Consider the following 18,382-nt stretch of genomic DNA (forward strand, 5'->3'; position numbering starts at 1 on the left):
ATGACATAATATGTGGTCCTTTGTGATTGGCTTCTTTCACTTAGCATAATGTTTTCAAGGTTCATCCATGTTTAGTGTATTGCAGTACTTCATTCCTTGTTATAGCTGAATAATACTACATTGTGTGTATGTAACATATTTTGTTTGTCCATTCATCTGTAGGTGAATACTGGGGTTGTTTTCACTCCTTAGCTATTACAAATAATGGCAGATATACTTTTAATGTTTATATTTATTGTATAATGTTTATCCATACCTGCTGGTATTAGATATCTGTACCTTAAGAGTTTTAAGAATTACAAAGCCATGAAATACATTTAGAATTAAACTGCACTTAAGTCTTTCTTAGTTTCAAACTACATTTAAGGTTCTTGTACAACCTTGTGGCTTTCATCAGCAAGAAAAATCCATTATTCCGTCTTCTTGAAGGTCTCCTTTTCTGCTTTTCAGCTGTGGCTTTGGCTGTTTCTTCTCAGCTCTTTAATGCCATTGTTCCCTCAGGTTTCATCTGCACCCTTTCTCCTTGGACAGTCTCATCCATGCCATCTGGGAGCACCACCTATGGCTGGATGGGTAAATCTTTGTCTCTAGCCGACCTTTCTCCTGTGATCACCATAGCGGGGGACCTACTATATTTCCTTAAAATTCACTCACTCAGCAAACTTTCTGGCCCAGAGCAGCAGCCATGTCCACAAGTGGACATCAGGAGCCTCTATCAGATGCTAGGTATTGGAGGTGTGCCCATGTGATCCTGGGAGCCATGAGAAGGGAGGGGAGCACCTGTGTCACCTGAGTCCAAGTGAGGAGAGGCCACACCAGAGCTGAGTCCTGTGGAGCATGAGGTGGGGGCTTGGGGTGTTTGTGGTGGGGAAAGGGAATAACCAGTCACTTTCAGGAACTACCAGGAGTTTAGCTGAGCCGAGTAACGTTGCTTGTGAGCAAGGAGCTAGAGAGCTAGGGGGGGTTCTCACAAAGAGACGGGTGTTTTCAGCTGAGGGGTATGAACTGTAGCCTGAAAACCACTCGGAGTCACTGAAATGTTTTAGGCTGAGAAGTAACCAAAGATCACTATTTTAGAAAGACCCCTCTGGCAGCAGTTGGAGTGTGGATTGGAAAAAGCCAGGCCTGAATCAGGAATCCAGGTGGAATTCTTGTTTAGTAACCCGGAGGAAGGGTCCTTCTGATGACACACAGCCTATAGCAACTTCCTTTCCTCACCTGTGCCTCCGCAGGTATACACCTGTCTGTATGTTCACTGTATAAATATTCCTTAAGGGGTATGACCATATTTTGTATTTCATTGTCCTCAGTGTCATGCGTAGTGTTAATCATTTGAAGACACGCCATAAATGCATGTTGGATGGGTAGACAGTTGTCAGTATGAGGGCTTTAGGGTAGGTTTCAGAACCTCCTTCTTTTTTGCAACTTTTGCAACTCTTATAAAGGTGCTGACAGCTTTTTCTGATATTGCCAGAACAATTGCTGACCAGTACTATGGGGTATCTGAGGTTGGAGTCCCAGAATTTGTCATCCCAGTCTACACAGTGTGGCATTAGGAGATTGAATTGTTCTTGGTTGAAATTTTGTCCAAAGAATTAGGAGGTAGAAGAAAAGGGAGGAATGAGGACACAAACATCCATTTTACAAGGAGGGTAGGTAGAGGTATTATTTGTATTGGAATAGCTGAGAGTGAAATGATAGGAAGTTGTGGGGAAAGTGTGTGGAGTACAGATGAAATAAGATTGCCCCTGAGCTGATAATTACTGAAACTGGATGATGAGCCCTTGGGTTCCTTATACTATTCTCTGTACTTTTTTAAAAGCTTAAAATTTTCATAATGAAAAAAGATAATACAGGTGATAGAACAAGAAATAAACGTTATGAGAGTATTATATCACCTCCTAAAACTAGCCACGAGAATATGCCTGTGCTGGGCCTGCAGCCTGGAACTGACCTCTGCTCTCCTTTGCAGGAAGCACACAGCATTGTACTGGGTTTGGCTGGTTATTGGCCACTGGTGGGCAGTCTCTAGAACAAGGGCAAAAGCCCCTCTCCCTCAACCCAGCCCACCCCACCCTGGTGAGAACAACAAAGGGAGCTTCCCAGAGGGCCTACTGCCTTCACCCCCAAGCAGAGGTGCACCAGGTCTGAGGGCTCCTCCCTGCAGGGCAGTGAGGCCTCAGAAGCTGCCTTCCAGTGGGCCATGGCTGCACTGTCTCCTCTCCTGCTGCTGTTTGTGGGTAACAGCAATCCTCTCCCATATCCCAGGGTGTTGTACCCATTTCTTGTTTCTGCTGGCATCTTTCCATCACCCTCACCCTCAGGATAATAACATGCCACTGAAGGAAGGGAAGGGCTGATGGCCTAAACCATCTTCTGTTGTGGTAGGAAGTCAGTAAGAAGTGCCTAAAATGGATAGATCAAGAAATAACAATAAAACATAAATGATAAAAAGGCAACTCCCAGAAGAACTGAAAAGCAACCTAGTTAAAGGTGGGGGCCTAATCATTGCTTTTCATGATTAGCAAAGATCTCTCAATGATCTCTCACTCTGTTTTGGTTCTTTTTGATATTTCAGTTAAGCATGTAGTTCTCTAATGATTCTAAATTATTAATACATGTGATCAAATGGAATGGGAATTCTAGAGAGTGGTAAAAAGGAGGGGCTAGAAAAGTTCAGGAAGGCAAGCACAGAGCAGTATTGAGGTGGGAGGGTGGCAGTGGACAGATGGGCAGTGTTAGCCTGCATGGCAGCAGTGAGCGGCTCGGTGGTATTTACTGGCCTGAGGCTGTGACCAGAGCTTGGGTATACAGTGTCTGTGCCAGCACAAACCAGCGTTAGGTGGGTGGTGTGTGAGGCCAGGTGGTGGTCACTGGGATGCAGTCCAGGGCTGTGGTCTCAACATAGAGTTTCATATAGAACTTGGGGTTTTTTCCTAAAAAAAGAAAGAAAGAAAAAGTTGTTTTGTGTCACAGCAAAACTCAAGGAAGGAAGACCCAGGTTAGAATATACTGAGCCACTGCTCATAGACTCTTCCATCCTTGGCAAAGCCGAGGCCTGAGTGGATGGCTCCTAGCCTTGCAGTGTCCAAAACTATGTGGCAAGATTGGTATGCCAGATGAGGAGTCCAGATGGCAGCCACGGCCACTTAGGTTCTCCCTGGTCCTGATGAGAGGGATGAGGGCCCTGGTCTGGGGTGGGCTCCCAGTCTTGGTGGAGCTACTGGCCTTAGGAGGCCATGGGAGCCCCTACAAGATCCTGCCAGGTGCACATACCTTGGGTTTTCTCAGAGCCTAACAGGTGCTGTGTTGAAGCCAGAAGGCTTCACCTCACAGGATGGCCAGCTGTCCTTCCCATCCTCTCCCTGTCTCGCGTGCTTGTAGCAATGAAGTTCTTGGTGGAGAAGATAAAGGCAAATTGGAGGTCCTTTCTTCTGTCTTTTCAAACCTTCTATACTGAACAATGGTCTTTCCCTAGTCATTCAATATTTATTCATTCATCCAAGCTTTTGAGTACCTACTTTGTGGATGGCACCTGGTAAATGCAAAAATACAAATGTTTTTGAAAAAGAAAGCATTTGTTGTGTGGTAGTTGAGTATAAGAAATATCATATTTTCTTATTTTTATAGTAAGTTTGGGCTCAGGATCTACCCACCATGCATGATGAGAAACTCTTTCTCAGCCTGTTTTCATAGACGCCCATTCCCTTCTCTCAGGGACATACAGAGACCTCAGGGATTTGGGGAAGGCCCTCTGGTCTCATCGTCATTCACTGACTGCTGCTGCTCCCTGTGCCCTGTCCCCCCACTCTCATATGTGATGGGCATGGACTCGGAATAATCACTGAGGCTCTGGAGCCTCCCTAGGCCCACCGTGCAGACACCCGTGTTCCCAGGCACTTTCACAGTGCTGAAATATCCTCTGCATTCCCTCCCTTTCCCGGTACAAGTTAATTTCATTTGGGGTTTTAACCTTCCAAGTAAAGATGGGGATTTTTTTCAGTGCAGTTCCTGAAACGCTGAAGAAATTGTTCTGGGGAAGGAACAGAGAAGGAGACTTTTTAGTAATTCCCAGTTTTAGAGTTTCCTGAAGTTCAACCTGTGGACACTAGCATCAGAATCACCTGGGGAGCTTAAAGATCCAGAAGTAGGGTTAGGCTTGGGGTTCTGACTTTGTTGTAAGATCTCCAGGGTTTGGGAACCATAGCCTAGTTCTCGGAATACAGAGGTGTATCTACTTTTGTGGGGGAGATCAAGAATTGCCTTTTCATTCATTCTTCTGTAACTAAAAAGTCAGAAATTGGTGTATTCATGACAGAAGAATATAGGAATCCTCTGCTCCAGGATGTCCTTGTGTACACAGCCATAGAGTAAGTGGAATATGATTATCACATGTCCTGAAAGGGAAGCAGATAAGTGTTGAGAGAGCGGTGAGGAGAACGAGCCAATTCCCAGGGGGAATAGGGGACAGCTGGATGAGGGGACCAGTGGTTGTGCTGAGGCATGAAGGACCCCAATGCAGACAGGCAGGGAGGCTCCCCAGTGACCCTCTGGTATCCAGTAGAGTAGTGTAGTGACCTGAAAACACTTGTTTGGTTGAAGCACAAAATTAGTGCTTGGGGAAGTGCAGGTCCACAGTATACTACCCAAAATCCTGGAGCTAGTTGAGCTTCTGAGTTTGGAGTTTTTCAGAATTTATGAACACATCAGAGGTCCCACAGAGCAGACACACTCTAATCAACATACTGATGAGAGTTGAGTTAGAATCAGGTTGTGGAAATGTAGAGGGACATAAATTTTGGATTTCTGGAGTGTGGAGAGTGTTACCTACTGTTTGGAAACGGAAAAGAATGACAGTGCGAGTTTTATTTATAAGTTGTAATTAGATTTTCTTTTTTGTATTAAAATAGGTTTTAGTGTAGGAAATTCTCATTATCTTCAATATCTGAAAAGCCCCCAAATCCATTTCAACGTTTTCATAATAAATCCTGAAAGAAAGGTTTGATTGGGATATTATCTTGAAAATGAAACCAAAAAGTATGAGAAATATTTATTTTAATTTTATAGTTAATAAAATTTAAATTGTGGATGCAACCCTGAGCCAGTTCTTAAAATAAAGAAAAGCCAATCAGGTCTTAAGTTTGGGGAAAAAGAGAAATCATTATTTTTCCAATTATGTCATTTATCCAGCAAATTTTTATTAAGGACCTGTTACATGGTGGTCACCGCTTTAGGCACTGGAGATACAGTAGTCAATATGGTAAGGTAAAGTCCCTGTCCTCAGTCCTTACAGATCTTATTTTCCATAAATAAATGCACAGATAGGGCTGTGGATTAAATAGAGCAAGATAAGCAGATAGGGTGTGGCCGCAGTTGTGCGTATGGTGCCCAGGGATGTGATGTCTCCATCATGGAGTCCTTCACTTCAGACTTGGCTTAACAGCAGGATTTAAACAGCAGTAGTCAGGGGCCTTGTCAGTTTTCCCAGGGTCTTCTCTTAATCCTGTTAAGAGTATTATGAAGCACTTATTGCATCTTCATCCTTTACCCCTTCTTCAGTTGATAACTGACGGGCTAGACCTTCCAAGTCTTCCTTTGTCATTGGTTTTGTGTGAGCAGTTCTGTAACAGCACTTTCACTAGAAATCTTGTCTTTTGCAAGATTGATTTTACAGGTGGTTTGCATTGTCTGACATGAGCTGAGACAGCCCAGTTTATGCTTGCTATCAAATTTATGCTTTTTACACTGGGTAATTTTTAGTAGTACTCCCCTTCACTCTCAGAAGTGCTCAGTTTACACAGTAAGTTCATCACGTTATCAGTCAAAGATTGACCAACGAAAACTGACACAATGGGTGGGGTATTAAGCAGGATTAGATGTTTCTATGTGGTCAGTGCACTTATAAACATGTTACGACTTTTGCTTCCCTGCTCAACCTTGTAATTGTGGTGACTTAGATGATAAAAATTCAACAAAAGAGTCTTGGGTACCATCCACACTGGGGCCAATTTATATGAGGTTCTTTATGATTATAAATTGGACATGAATATGGTACAGTCCTGCTTCAGCAAGAAATCAGGATAACGGCTGGGATCCCACACAGAGGGCAGCTACCCTGAGGAATGTTGCATGGTACAGGGCACATGGACACCATATAAGTCCTCTAAAGGAGCTAGCATCCAGAGATTTTTGGCATCCAGCAATTAGTAAAAGTATCTCATGGGTTTCTGTAAGTGTAAACTCTGAAGACACACTAATGTTTTAAAAGATTAAAATCTAAACAGAGCTAGAGTAGACTCTAATCTGTTTCCTCCTCCCTCTTTATGTGTTGTCACTTGGAATCTTCATTCCCTAAGATTGAATAACCTTGTTTATATAATTATCTTCCAATCTTATTTTAAAACTTTTATGTGAGGACCATGGCTCATATCCTGCTGCTTTCCTTCTCTCATGGAGCTGGAACCAGTTATTGTAATAAATGACAGAAAAGAAGAGAAAGTGGGTTTCTCTTTATTATATGAAATCTCTGTAACTTTGTATTTTTGATTATAAATTGTGGCTAAACAGAAGACACAAAAAACTTCAAATTCCATGCCCCCAAATATTTTATGACCTGAATAGGTAGTATTGGAACTTTATTTATGGATTATCCAAAAGAAAATAAGACCGTCAAAAAAGCAAACAGTTGAAGTCTCCCTTTTGCCTCATTCTGAGAGAGGTTACGTGGGATTAGGAAATAAGATGCTAATCATTTACTGTCCTGATTCTTATCATACTTATTTTTGGTACTGGGACAATTACCATCTTTTAATTGTTTCATTTATAGTACCATTGTTTCTCCAAAGAGGGCCAAGTTCTCTAAAAAAAAAAAAAAAAAAAAAAGGCAGGGAATAAAAAATAAAAAAATCTGGCTAGTACTATGTATATTGTTGGTAATATTAAGGACACAATTCTCATATTTAATCAATTCTGAGATATACATTTTTTTCATATTCTAGTATCTCTGAAATCACAGTGCATCTTACAGTCAATGATTTGGAAAGCATTGTGTCATAGTTTAATTGGCAATGTTTTTTCTTAATAGTACACAAAATAATATCCCTTTTAGTCAGTGGTAGCTAAAGTTGATTAAATATTTTAGGGGGTTTTATATTTGTGGTATAAAGACTATTATAATAAAATTATTTAAGTTCCAACTGATGACATACTGTCAGATGGTATTCAGTGTAGCAAAACTTGAAGCATGATATTTTTTAAAAAGACAGTATCGTGAAGTGAGTACACGTTGAATACATAAATGTTGAAGGAATGAAAGGCGCAAGGTGAGGCTACCCACCTTGAACTGGATCTAAGAATTGGTGTTTGAAGCACAAGGAAAGCGATGTGTCTGGGTGAAGACACAGGGAGGGAGCAGGCAGATTGACTCACCCACCATCAGGGCTTTAATGTAGGAGTGCAAGGGGTCTCCAGGGTCAGGCTGAAAGGGCTTCAGATCTGATGTGAAGTGCAGAGGGAGGCTGCAGTAGGTTATGCTGAAACCTCAGAATATTATTTTGGGGCTGGCAACTAAACAATAATGAAAAAAATGAAAAGTGAGATACTTTTCCTTAAGTGAAAAAAGTTTCATAAATTGCTCTTGTAAAATGAGAAGTCTGTCTTTCAGCTTAGCTCTTGAAACACAAAGGCTGAGTCAGGGATGCTGTTTATAATCACACTACCTGTTTTTCTGTCACAGATTGCCTTCTCCCAACACAGCAATTTTATGGACCTGGTACAGTTCTTCGTGACGTTCTTCAGGTAATTTTGCTTTTACACATTATATCTGTTCTTTTGATTTGGGGCCTTATTAATTCCATTAATGGAGTATCAGCTCATAAAAGGTGAAAGAATAATCCTGTTTCCACAACAGATCAAATTTATATGTGTTCTTGAAAAGTTCCATGTCAGTTACAGTAATATAAATTTAACCTGATAAAATGAAAACATTGGTTTGTATGTTCTGGCTCTTGTGGGGGACAGCTTTACATGTACCCTATACTAAGTTGTAGATAATTTGGCACTTCATGTGGGGAGAATTTTGGACTAAAACAACATTTAATTAATAATGGTTACTGATATGAGCTACATATCTGCTTATTCTTGTTCAAGAGATGATTCCGTTGATTATCCAGAGTTTTAAAGCTGAAAGTGATTTCTTTTGGTCCCCTGGGATTTTCTCTTTTATTTGCATAGGTTTTTTTCTTAGTTTAATTTTATTTTTATAAAAAGAGCATGTACAAATTATTGACAAAGACAAAAAAATGCTACAGCTTTTATAATAGAAAGCAGCAACAGCCTGCCTCATACATTCCCACCCCAACTTCTCCCCAGTTTAAATTGTTTTAGTTGTTTTTTACTTTTGTATGCTTATGCTAATTCTTGACTTTTCAGTTCAGTTATCTTTTGGAGTTCTATTATAGGAGATTAGGATATACTGCCTTATATTGCCTTACTGAGCAACCCCCCAAAAGTATACAACAGTCCCTTCCTCCCATTCATTTAATCAGGTATATCACGTGATTGGCTAGATCAGTGATCCCTGTTTATGTTATTAAGCCCATTAAGACTCCTACTCACAGCTGAATTGCACCATATTTATTCTTCTCCGTTTTTTGGATGGAGGGATCATTTTTTGCTTATCCTAAATGTAATATTTGCTGTGTTTTGGTTTTTTAACTACTCGATTTTTCTGTGTACCTACCCCTGCATTATCACTACACTCTAACAGAACTGAAAAATCTCTCAATTTGGTCAAACACAGGCAGGTACTCTCTTGGTTTTAGTTTCTCTGGGAGATGTCTGCCCTAGAACCCTCCAGCCTCCCGCTCCCAAGTGCGTTAGTTGTTCTCGAGGCCTGCTGCACAGCTGTCATCTTGGGAATTTCTTTTGCCTTCCTCCCATATTGAAGTCTCTGTTCCCCATATCCCATGTCTTCATTTTCCTATATATTATATTCTCTTCTTTTCCTGGAGCACATTCTTCAGGAGGTTTATGAAAAAAGATGTCCAGGAGATAACTTTTCTGTGAGCTTTCCTGACTGAAAATGTCTTTATTTTATCCTCACAATTTGATTGAAAGTATAAATATAGAATTCTAAGTTTGAAATCCTTTTCCGTTGGAATTTAGATGGCATTGTGCTATTTCTTCTAGCTTCCAGTATAATATTTAGAAGGCTAATGCCATTATAATTCTCACTTCTTGTATAAGATCTATTTTCTCTCTTTAAAAAAATTATATTGAAGCATAATATAAAGTTACAGAACTGTTCACAAATCCTAATAAGTGTGTAGCTCCATGTATTATCACAGATTGAACATGCTTATGTGTAGCCACTACCCAGAACAAGAAACATCACATTATTAATACTCCAGAAGCTCCTCAGTCACTGCCCCTCGCCTGTTCCCCAAAGGTGCCATTTACCTGACTTCTCAAATCATACATTGCATTTGCCTGTTTTAAAAATTTATAATAAATTAAGTCACAACAAAAAATTTTAAATGATTTGAACTGATTGATTAAGAAAATATTAAAAACTTTCGGGAAGCAGTTAAAGTTGTACTTAGAGGGTATAGTTTTAAATCTGTGGTTCTCAACCTTAACTGTACCTAGAATCAATTGGGGAGCTTTCGATGTCCAAGCCATATCCCAGGCCAGTTATATATTAGAATCTCCAGGGGTGGGACCCAAGCATGGGAAAGCTCCCCAGGAGATTCCAATGTGCAATTAAGGCTGGAAATCGCTGCTTTAAAAGCATATATTAGAAAAGAAAAAACATTGCTCTCAATAAATCAGAAAAATAACTGCTAACTAAATTTAAAGAAAGAAGTAGAAGGAAGTAAAGAATAGAAATAAGCATAAAAATTAATGATCTAGGGGAAGAAATATAGTAAAGAGGAATTTAAAAACCACAAATTGAATCTTTGAAAAGAATAAGAATAATAATAACCTCTGGCAGGATTAACCAAGAAAAAAGAGAGAAGGTATAATTAACCAGTGTCAGAAATAAAAAGGGAGGCATTACTCCAAATCCTACAGACATTTTTTTCCCCCTCCATAGAAGTATATTACAAACAACCTTATGTGAATGAATTTGAAAATGGAACAGATGGAAGGAACCATTAAAAAAAACTCTATACAATTTACCAAAACTGACACAGAAAAAATAGGAAACCTGAATGGTTCTATATTCATTTCAAAAACAATACATAATTTAATTTTTATCACAGTGAAAACTCTAGGCCTCGCTTTGTTGCCCAGGCTAGAGTGAGTGCCGTGGCGTCAGCCTAGCTCACAGCAACCTCAAACTCCTGGGCTTAAGCGATCCTCCTGCCTCAGCCTCCCCAGTAGCTGGGACTACAGGCATGTGCCACCATGCCCGGCTAATTTTTTCTATATATATTTTAGTTGGCCAGATAATTTCTTTTTATTTTTAGTAGAGACGGGGTCTCGCTCTTGCTCAGGCTGGTCTCGAACTCCTGAGCTCAAATGATCCGCCCACCTCCAGCCTCCCAGAGTGCTAGGATTACAGGCGTGAGCCACCGCGCCCGGCCTTAAAAGCATCAAATTTTTTAATGAAAATTTAGTGTTCAAATTGAGATGTACTTTAAGTATAAAATACACACAAGATTTTAAAGATTTAGTAGAAAATAGGAATAAAATGTCTCATTAATAATTTTTATATTGATCACATGTTGAAATGATGTTTTGGCTATCTTGGATTAAATAAAAATCTATTGTTAAAATCAGTTTCACCTGTTTCTTTTTACTTTTTTAATGTGGCTACCAGAATGTTTAAAATTTCATTTGTGGCTCACATATTTCTTTTGGATAGCAGTGATATAGATAATGCAAAGGGAAAAAATTTATAAAGACAACATAAAAAGATATAATAAATAGGCTAAACTAATCCAAGTATTTTAAAGCAAAAATATTAATCTTCATTAAGACTTCTTAAAGTAGAAAACCATTATGAAGACAAGAATTCTTATATTATAAAATACCAAAAGTAATTTATGTTCATTGTAAAACTTCAAGCAATATAAAAATAAAATAACATAAAAATTTAAACTTTCCCCAATCCCACTCTCTAGAAATTACCACTGTTAATATTTTGGTAGTTATGTTTCCAAAAATTTTTCTCTGTGTATATACACTGCACATAAATTGTGTTTTTCTGATTCTTTGGTTTATAAAATGGGCTACCTCAGGTCTTACATACTGTTCTATAACTTGATTCTTTTACTCAGTGTTGTGTGGTTTACTTTTCCCATGTGTAGATTCATCTCATTTTTTTAAAAACACCTTTTTCCATAGTATGAATGCACCATATTTACTTGACCGTTCCTTTTTCAACTGACTCTTTGTCCTCAATTTTTTATTGCATATGTCTTTGTATTTTTCTGTGAATATCTTTCTGGGATAGCTTTTTATCGTCTAATTGCTATATTAGAATGCAAAAACACTGCCAAGTGGCCCTTGAGAATTGTTGCATGAGCTTACTCCTATAGCAAGAATGAGCCTACCTATTTCTCTTACTCTCAACACTAGAAATTATCATTATTTTTAATTTTTCCAGTCTGGGAGATGTCAGTGGTATCTTTTAGTTTGATTTCTTTATTAGTGATATTTACTGGTCTATTATAGTTCTTTGTGTTACCTGTTCATACCCTTTGCTCATATTTCGATTGGGATGCTTGCCCTTCTTCTCACTGAAATTTAGGAGCGCTTTATATTTTGTGACTATTAATATGCACATGTATATGTATGTTATATTTTTCTAAGCAGTTGTTTGTCTTCTAATCCCATACATGGTATTTTTCACCAAGCATATATTTTCTTTGTGAGTATTTTATCTGTTATTGTTTTTTAATGTTTAGGTCCTCCTTTATCAATCTTTAATTTATCTAGATAGAGCTTTTCCAAGTGGTTATGCTTCTAGAAACTTGTCAGTGGCTTAAGGTAGGATGTCATTCCCTCAGCTCGAAGGGAATAGGCATCCGCCATCCAGTAGGCCAGGAACTCACCCTCTATTTTAACCTTTTTCAGATTATGCCCAGCTCAGCTCACGGGAGCTTTGGGGACACTGCAGGACTTGTTACAAATGATGCAATGCCAGCAATATGGAATGCTGGAAATTTGATGAAATGCCTTCTCTTTCACAGGGAAGTCTCCATAGAAATGTAGATTGCAAAAGGAAACCACCATCTATCATGTTATCATAGAAAAATTTAAATCCCCAAATCTCTTCCCACCCCTCCCACCATGTTTTTATTCTGCTTAGTGCCAGGCAGTGACTCAGCTGACATCAGCCATCTCCCATGGTTCCTCCAGAGTGGGGCCAAAGGATCAACTTACATTCTCGAAAATTCAGTATTTCATAAATATTTGCCCTTTGACTTCTGCCAGATAATGAGTCCCTCTGAGGTAGCTGTCATTCCCTTTCTCTTTGGCCATGTGAGCAGCAGGGTATGGGTAGGGGTGCACATATTCAGTTCTCTGGGTGGGCCTCAAAGGTGGGTACCCAATCCCAGTGACCTGTCATGTTCTTACTCCTTCACAACCTAGCATAATTGTCCACTCCACGAATTCTTCTCCTGGCACATTCACCCCAGAGACCACCCCTTCTTGGACTCTGCCCTACTCATGTTTTTATTACAGCACTAATCACCCTTTAGTGCAGTTATTTAACTGTCTAAATCTTAAGGGCAGCCAAGACTAACCTACAGTTTGACATGCAAAGATGAACAGGGCCAATTAGAGGTCTCTTCTACAAATTTTAAATTGGGTTCTGAGAGCCTGAAACAGTTATCTCGTGGCTCTCAGCCCTGGCTATACCGGGGAACCCTGGGCCTCTCCCCCCAGAGATGCTGATTTAATTGGTCTAGTATGGGACCTGATCGTATTTAAAGGTATTTTAAAGGCTTTCCAGTAATTCTGATGTTCAGCTGGCATTGTGAAACCATAAGTTAACTGAAAGTCGTGTGGATTCAGGGACTGGGGTAGTATTACATCCATCTGTATGCAAGCTTGGGGGCCAGGTGGGGAAGAAGGGAGGGGTCCTGTGACTGCTGAGGGGATGTGAGCATGGCCTCAGCTCCTGGAAGCTTCAGGATTCCAGCCTGCAGCAAGGGCAGGCTGCTTTATTCAGGGCTCTGAGAGATCGCCATATTTATTCCCCTACAACCATACAGTGACCACCTAGGTAGTACTTACCCGAGATTTACATTCTAGATTGTTAATTACAGTATTTTACATCATGTATGAACAGTTTTTATAAGTCTCACAGGTTTTTTCTTGTACCATTTTATGTATGTCGTGTCTTCCCCTTTGTTGGATGTTTTTGTTGTTACACAGAACTACATCCTAGAGATAATTCTCTTAGAGAAGTTCTTAGAACTTGATTTGGGGTAGGGAGCCCTTCAGTGTGAAGACTGGAGTCTTTCTTGAGTTTTGCAACATTATCTTTTATTTCTTTGATTGCTTTTTTCTCCTTTTATTTGCTGGTTCTAGAATTTTCTGTTAGATGAAGGAGAGAGATTCTGGGTCTGTCCTCCATATTTCTTTTTCTTTCTTTCTTTCTTTCTTTTTCTTTCTTTCTTTCTTTCTTTTTCTTTCTTTCTTTCTTTCTTTCTTTCTTTCTTTCTTTCTTTCTTTCTTTCTTTCTTTTCTTTTCTTTCTTTCTTTCTTTTCTTTCTTTCTTTCTTTCCTTCTTTCCTTCTTTCTTTTCTTTCTTTTCTTTCTTTCCTTTCTTTCTTTCTTTCTTTCATTTTTTTTCGGTGAGACAGGCTGGAGTGCAGTGGCGTAATCGCAGCTCACTGCAGCCTTCAACTCCCAGGCTCAAGCAATCCTTCTACCTCAGCCTCCCAAGTAGCTGGAACCAAAGGCCCATGTACCACACCTGGCTATTATTTAATTTTTTTTGTAGAGATGGGGTCTTGCTGTGTTGCCCACGTTGATCTTGAACTCCCGGGCTCAAGCAATCCTGCTGCATTGGTCTCCCAAAGTGCTGGGATTGTAGGTGTGAGCCACTGTGCCCAGCCTGTCCTCCATATTTCTTAACTGGACTCTCTCTCTCTCATTTTCCTTTTGCGTTACACTTTTGGTGAGCTCCTTGGCAATATTTTCCAGCTCATTAATTTATTCCAAAGTTGGAACCCATCCAGTGAGTTTTTTATCATTTGCATTTTAATTCTCTTTTTCCTAATAACCTGTTTGGGTTTTATGAATAAAATTTCCTTTCATATTCCTTTGCAAGACTAATAATATTTTATTTTATTTTGAAGTCTTATTTTGTGCTATGAATAACCATCCCTCAGCTTTGTTGTTGTGTGGTACTTCTCTTGCGTGATGTTGATTTCCTCCAAATGTCTGATTTTGGTTGTGTTGAAGATACCATGGGTGTTTGCCTGTATATAGATATTGTTTCTGTTTGCCACAACCTCCAGTGAGTGTGGAGTAGGGGCAGAATGTGTTGCTGGGTGGTGTGTACTGAATGAGCCCCCATCCTGCCTGGCCTTCTTGGCCTGGGGCCAAAGCCCACTGCCTCAGCTCCTGTCTTCCACCATTCAGCTCAGGCAAAGGAGGAGAAGAAGCCATCAGGGGTGGCCATTCTGAATGTAGCTCCCCTCAAACACTCTGGTAGTTTCCCAGAAGCCCCTCCCTCCTTGTATCCATTGGCTCTGAGCTTGGAGCACTTTTTTTTACTTTTCAGCCTGTGCAATTAGGCTGCTATCCCTATACCCCAGCTGAGTTTTTTGTTGAGGGTGACTAGCGTATCTATACAGTAGTCCCCCCCCTTATCTGTGGTTTCACTTTCCACAGTTTCAGTTACCTGTGGCCAACCAAGATCTGAAAACATTAAATGGAAAATTCCAGAAATAGTTAAGTTTTAAATTGCGTGGCATTCTGAGTAGTGTGATAAAATTTTGTGCCAAGCTGCTCTGTTGCGTCTGGGATGTGAATCATTCCTTTCTCCAGTGTATCTGCACTGTATGTGCTACCTGCCCATTCGTGTCTTGGTTATCAGATTGAGAAAACATAGAATACATAGGGTTCGATACTGTCTGTGGTTTCAGATATCCATTAGGGGTCTTGGAACATATCCCTCATGGATAAGGGGGGACTGCTCTTGCCAAATCCAAGGGATGCTTTTCAGTTCTCATCTTTTTGACTTCTCAGCAGTATCAGCCAACTGACCACCCTGTCAGTGCTGTCAGTGAGACTCTTCTAGCCTGTGTGACCCAGACTGCCCTGAGTTCACTCCTTCTTGGCCTCCCTGCTGTACAGCCTTTTCGGCCCAACCTCTCACTGCTGGCATTCTCCCAGACCTTGCGCTAGCCATCTGCTCACTCTGCGTTCTCTGGTTGGACCCTGCCTCCCCCATCTGTAGCATGACATGCCCAGAAGTGACGGTTCAATTTGGTCCTCCCTCACCAGTCTTCCCTACCTCCCTAATTGGCAACATGGAACTACCAGTTCTAAGCCGCTTCTCTCCCTTTCATGCCCAGTGGGCATTCGCTAGGCGTGCCCGAGTTACAGCCATAAAGCACTCAGGCCACTCTCTGCCTCCCTCCCACCCCACCCCAGCCCTAACCATCGCAGTCACCCCTGGACTGTTTCAGTTGACTTTGGCTCCTCTATGTTCCACAAAAATTCCAGAGGAGACCTTTAAGATCATAAATTAGTTTGTGTCTGTCCTCTTATCTCATTTTCTGTGGCTTCCTGTCATATCTAAAATAAAATTCAGGGTCCTGGGTGAACAAGGGGCCTTTGCTTACTTCTCCACATTCACCTTAAACTGTTCTCCACATTTCTCCTACCTGGCGTGTCTCCTATTTCCTCAAAATCACTAAGCTCATTCCCAGCTCTGAGCATTTGTACGTGCTTTTTCCTCTTTCTGGAACACTCTTCTCGCTACCCTTCATCTGTATACTTTTACTCATCCCTTGATTTTTCCAAACAACAACCAGTTCTCCAATTCTCTGACACTAACTGGGTGTCCTATAATTCATTTCAGTTCTGACACTACCCATAGTTAGAGCAGACCCTGCAAGTTAAAGACTCAATCCCACTTCAGACACCACCAAGTGGGGCCCAGGCTACTGCAGTTCTGCAGGGCCAACTACAAATTCAGGAGTTCCGATGATGCCCCCACCCCAAGGCTTGACAATTTGTTAGAACAACTCACAGAACTCAGGGAAGCACTATACTTACAATTACAGTTTTATTTTAAAGGAACAGCCAAATAAAAGAGTTGGATAGGACAAGATGTGGGAGGTGGGAGAGCCACCGTCCCTGACATCGATGTGTTCCCCATCCTGGAAGCTCCCCCAAACCTCATCATTTGGGGTCTCATTGAGGTTTTATTACATAGGCACGATTTATGAAAGCTCTGGCTATTGGTGATTGAACTCCATCTCCAGCCCCTCTCCCCTCCCTGGAGGTTGGAAGATGGGGCTGAAAGTTCTAACCCTCTAACCACCTAGTTGGTTTTTCTGGTGCCCAGTCCCCATCTGAAGCTATTTAGGCCCTTCTTCCCCACAAATCATCTCACTAGCATTCAAGTACTCCTGTCACTCTGAAAATTCCTAGGGTTTTAGGGCTCTGTGCGAGGAACTGGGGACCAAGACCACACTCATCCTTCTAATCCTGGCACAGCATCACTTAGTCTAAGATACCATCCTGGAATCCCCAGACTAAACTGTCTCCCCTTGTTCGTCTCTCCCATAGAACCGTATTATTTTTCATTGGGGTACTTATCACAGTTTGAATAGTATATTTGTATGTTTACTTGCTTTCTATCTGTGGCCACAGACTGTAAGCTTCAAGGGCGCAGGCACACTGTTTCTTGTTCCCCCCTGTATACACGCACACCCTCAGCATCTGGCACTTAGTCTGCTCAGATATTTGTGGGAAATAAACTAGACCTTCAGGAGACATACAGAGTGACAAGGAACTGTGGACACCAACCTCCCTCAGAGAAAAGAGCTCATGCTGCTGGTCGATGTCTTGCTTTTAAGGGCTGTAGAGGCTGTGTGCTAACTCAGAAGCTCCACTTAGCGGGTGTGCTATATCCTGGGAACATGTATACGAAATGAGATGATCCTGCTGCCAAGTACCAGCCTGGTGAGGACCAGCCACTTCTGCTGGAAGTCCAGTCACTGGAGACTGAATGGCACCATCACAACTGATCAGGAAAGCGTCTTTAGGGACCCTACCATCTTGTGTAATAAACAAGGACAGATGGTGTTTTCATCACTTCTCCTTTGTGAAGGTTCAACTTTTGGAAAAGAATCCAGATTTTTCTGATTTTTCTGGACGATGTTTACAAACTAGAGATGATGAGATTTTAGCTAAGAATAGAATCCTTGTCATGAGCATGGGGAAGAAAATATATTCTCAGAGCAAATTAACCAAGTCCAAAAGAATTTAAAATGGAGCAAATAAGGAGGAGTTGAAAGGTATCCAGATAATCCTAAGCCCTCTGAAGAGTAGCTCGTATAATACAGAAAAGAGAATTAGAGGTGGAGGCGGGAGGGTCAGTGATTCAGATGAGAAAATCAGCGTGAGGGGAGTTAGGAAAAGTACTTCCAGACTTTTCTCATTTTCTTAGACTTTACCAATGTTTGCTAATTTGATTAAATAGCACATTTATTATTCATTAGAATTGTCTTAGAATTACTTTTCTTATTTGGGATAAGCCACTATGGGCCATTCTGATAAAGGCCCAGTGGAGGTCAGGGCTCTCTGAGTACCACGTAGGAGGTCAGGTCAGGAAGCTCAGCTTACCAAAGTCTTCGAATACTCTGCTCCCTGTGAACTGGGACATTGTCCTGGTGAAGCCTCAGAAGGGAGCCTGGAGTTGGTATTTGGGGGTTGTTTCTCACTGCCTGGCCTGAGGTCTGGGTGACGGTGACGGTGCTGCTGATTCTGGGGGCTGGGATAATAACTCAGTACTTTCCTTTCTCACAGTTGTTTCCTCTCTTTGCTCCTGGTGGCTGCTGTGGTTTGGAAGATCAAACAAAGTTGTTGGGCCTCCAGGCGTAGAGAGGTAAGCCTCAGTGGATAAAGATTAATCTCTGTAATAGCTTTTGTTCTTTCTTTTTCTCTTAAGCAAGTTAATTTTAGCTGTTTAGGGATAACTGGTAGATGAATCCACAGTAAGAACAGTGCTGCCTTTCTGCAGTGTATGGTTCTGCAGTATGTGGTCAGAAGACTTAGATTAGTTCTACATAAAGTATAATTAATTCTGCACCACAGGGTTTTAACTTCTTAAATGGAAACTCTAGTATTGATTTAGAGATTCCGATTTTATTCTTCCTACCAGAACCTGGAGTCCTTGACT

The 18,382-nt window shown here is 40.9% G+C and overlaps 1 protein-coding gene across 6 annotated transcripts in view; it reads left to right on the forward strand.

Annotated features, from left to right (window-relative positions):
* The window catches only part of ATRN (attractin), a 133,475-nt gene that overhangs the window by 103,043 nt on the left and 12,050 nt on the right, over positions 1 to 18,382 (forward strand). For all 6 annotated transcript variants that reach the window (XM_045528988.1, XM_045528989.1, XM_045528986.1 and 3 more), the window contains 2 exons: positions 7,736 to 7,797; positions 18,010 to 18,088. In XM_045528988.1, the coding sequence (XP_045384944.1) occupies positions 7,736 to 7,797; positions 18,010 to 18,088 (141 nt within the window). The remainder of the gene's footprint in view (positions 1 to 7,735; positions 7,798 to 18,009; positions 18,089 to 18,382) is intronic.

Source organism: Lemur catta, chromosome 17 (assembly GCF_020740605.2).
Source record: "Lemur catta isolate mLemCat1 chromosome 17, mLemCat1.pri, whole genome shotgun sequence".
Taxonomy (NCBI): domain Eukaryota; kingdom Metazoa; phylum Chordata; class Mammalia; order Primates; family Lemuridae; genus Lemur; species Lemur catta.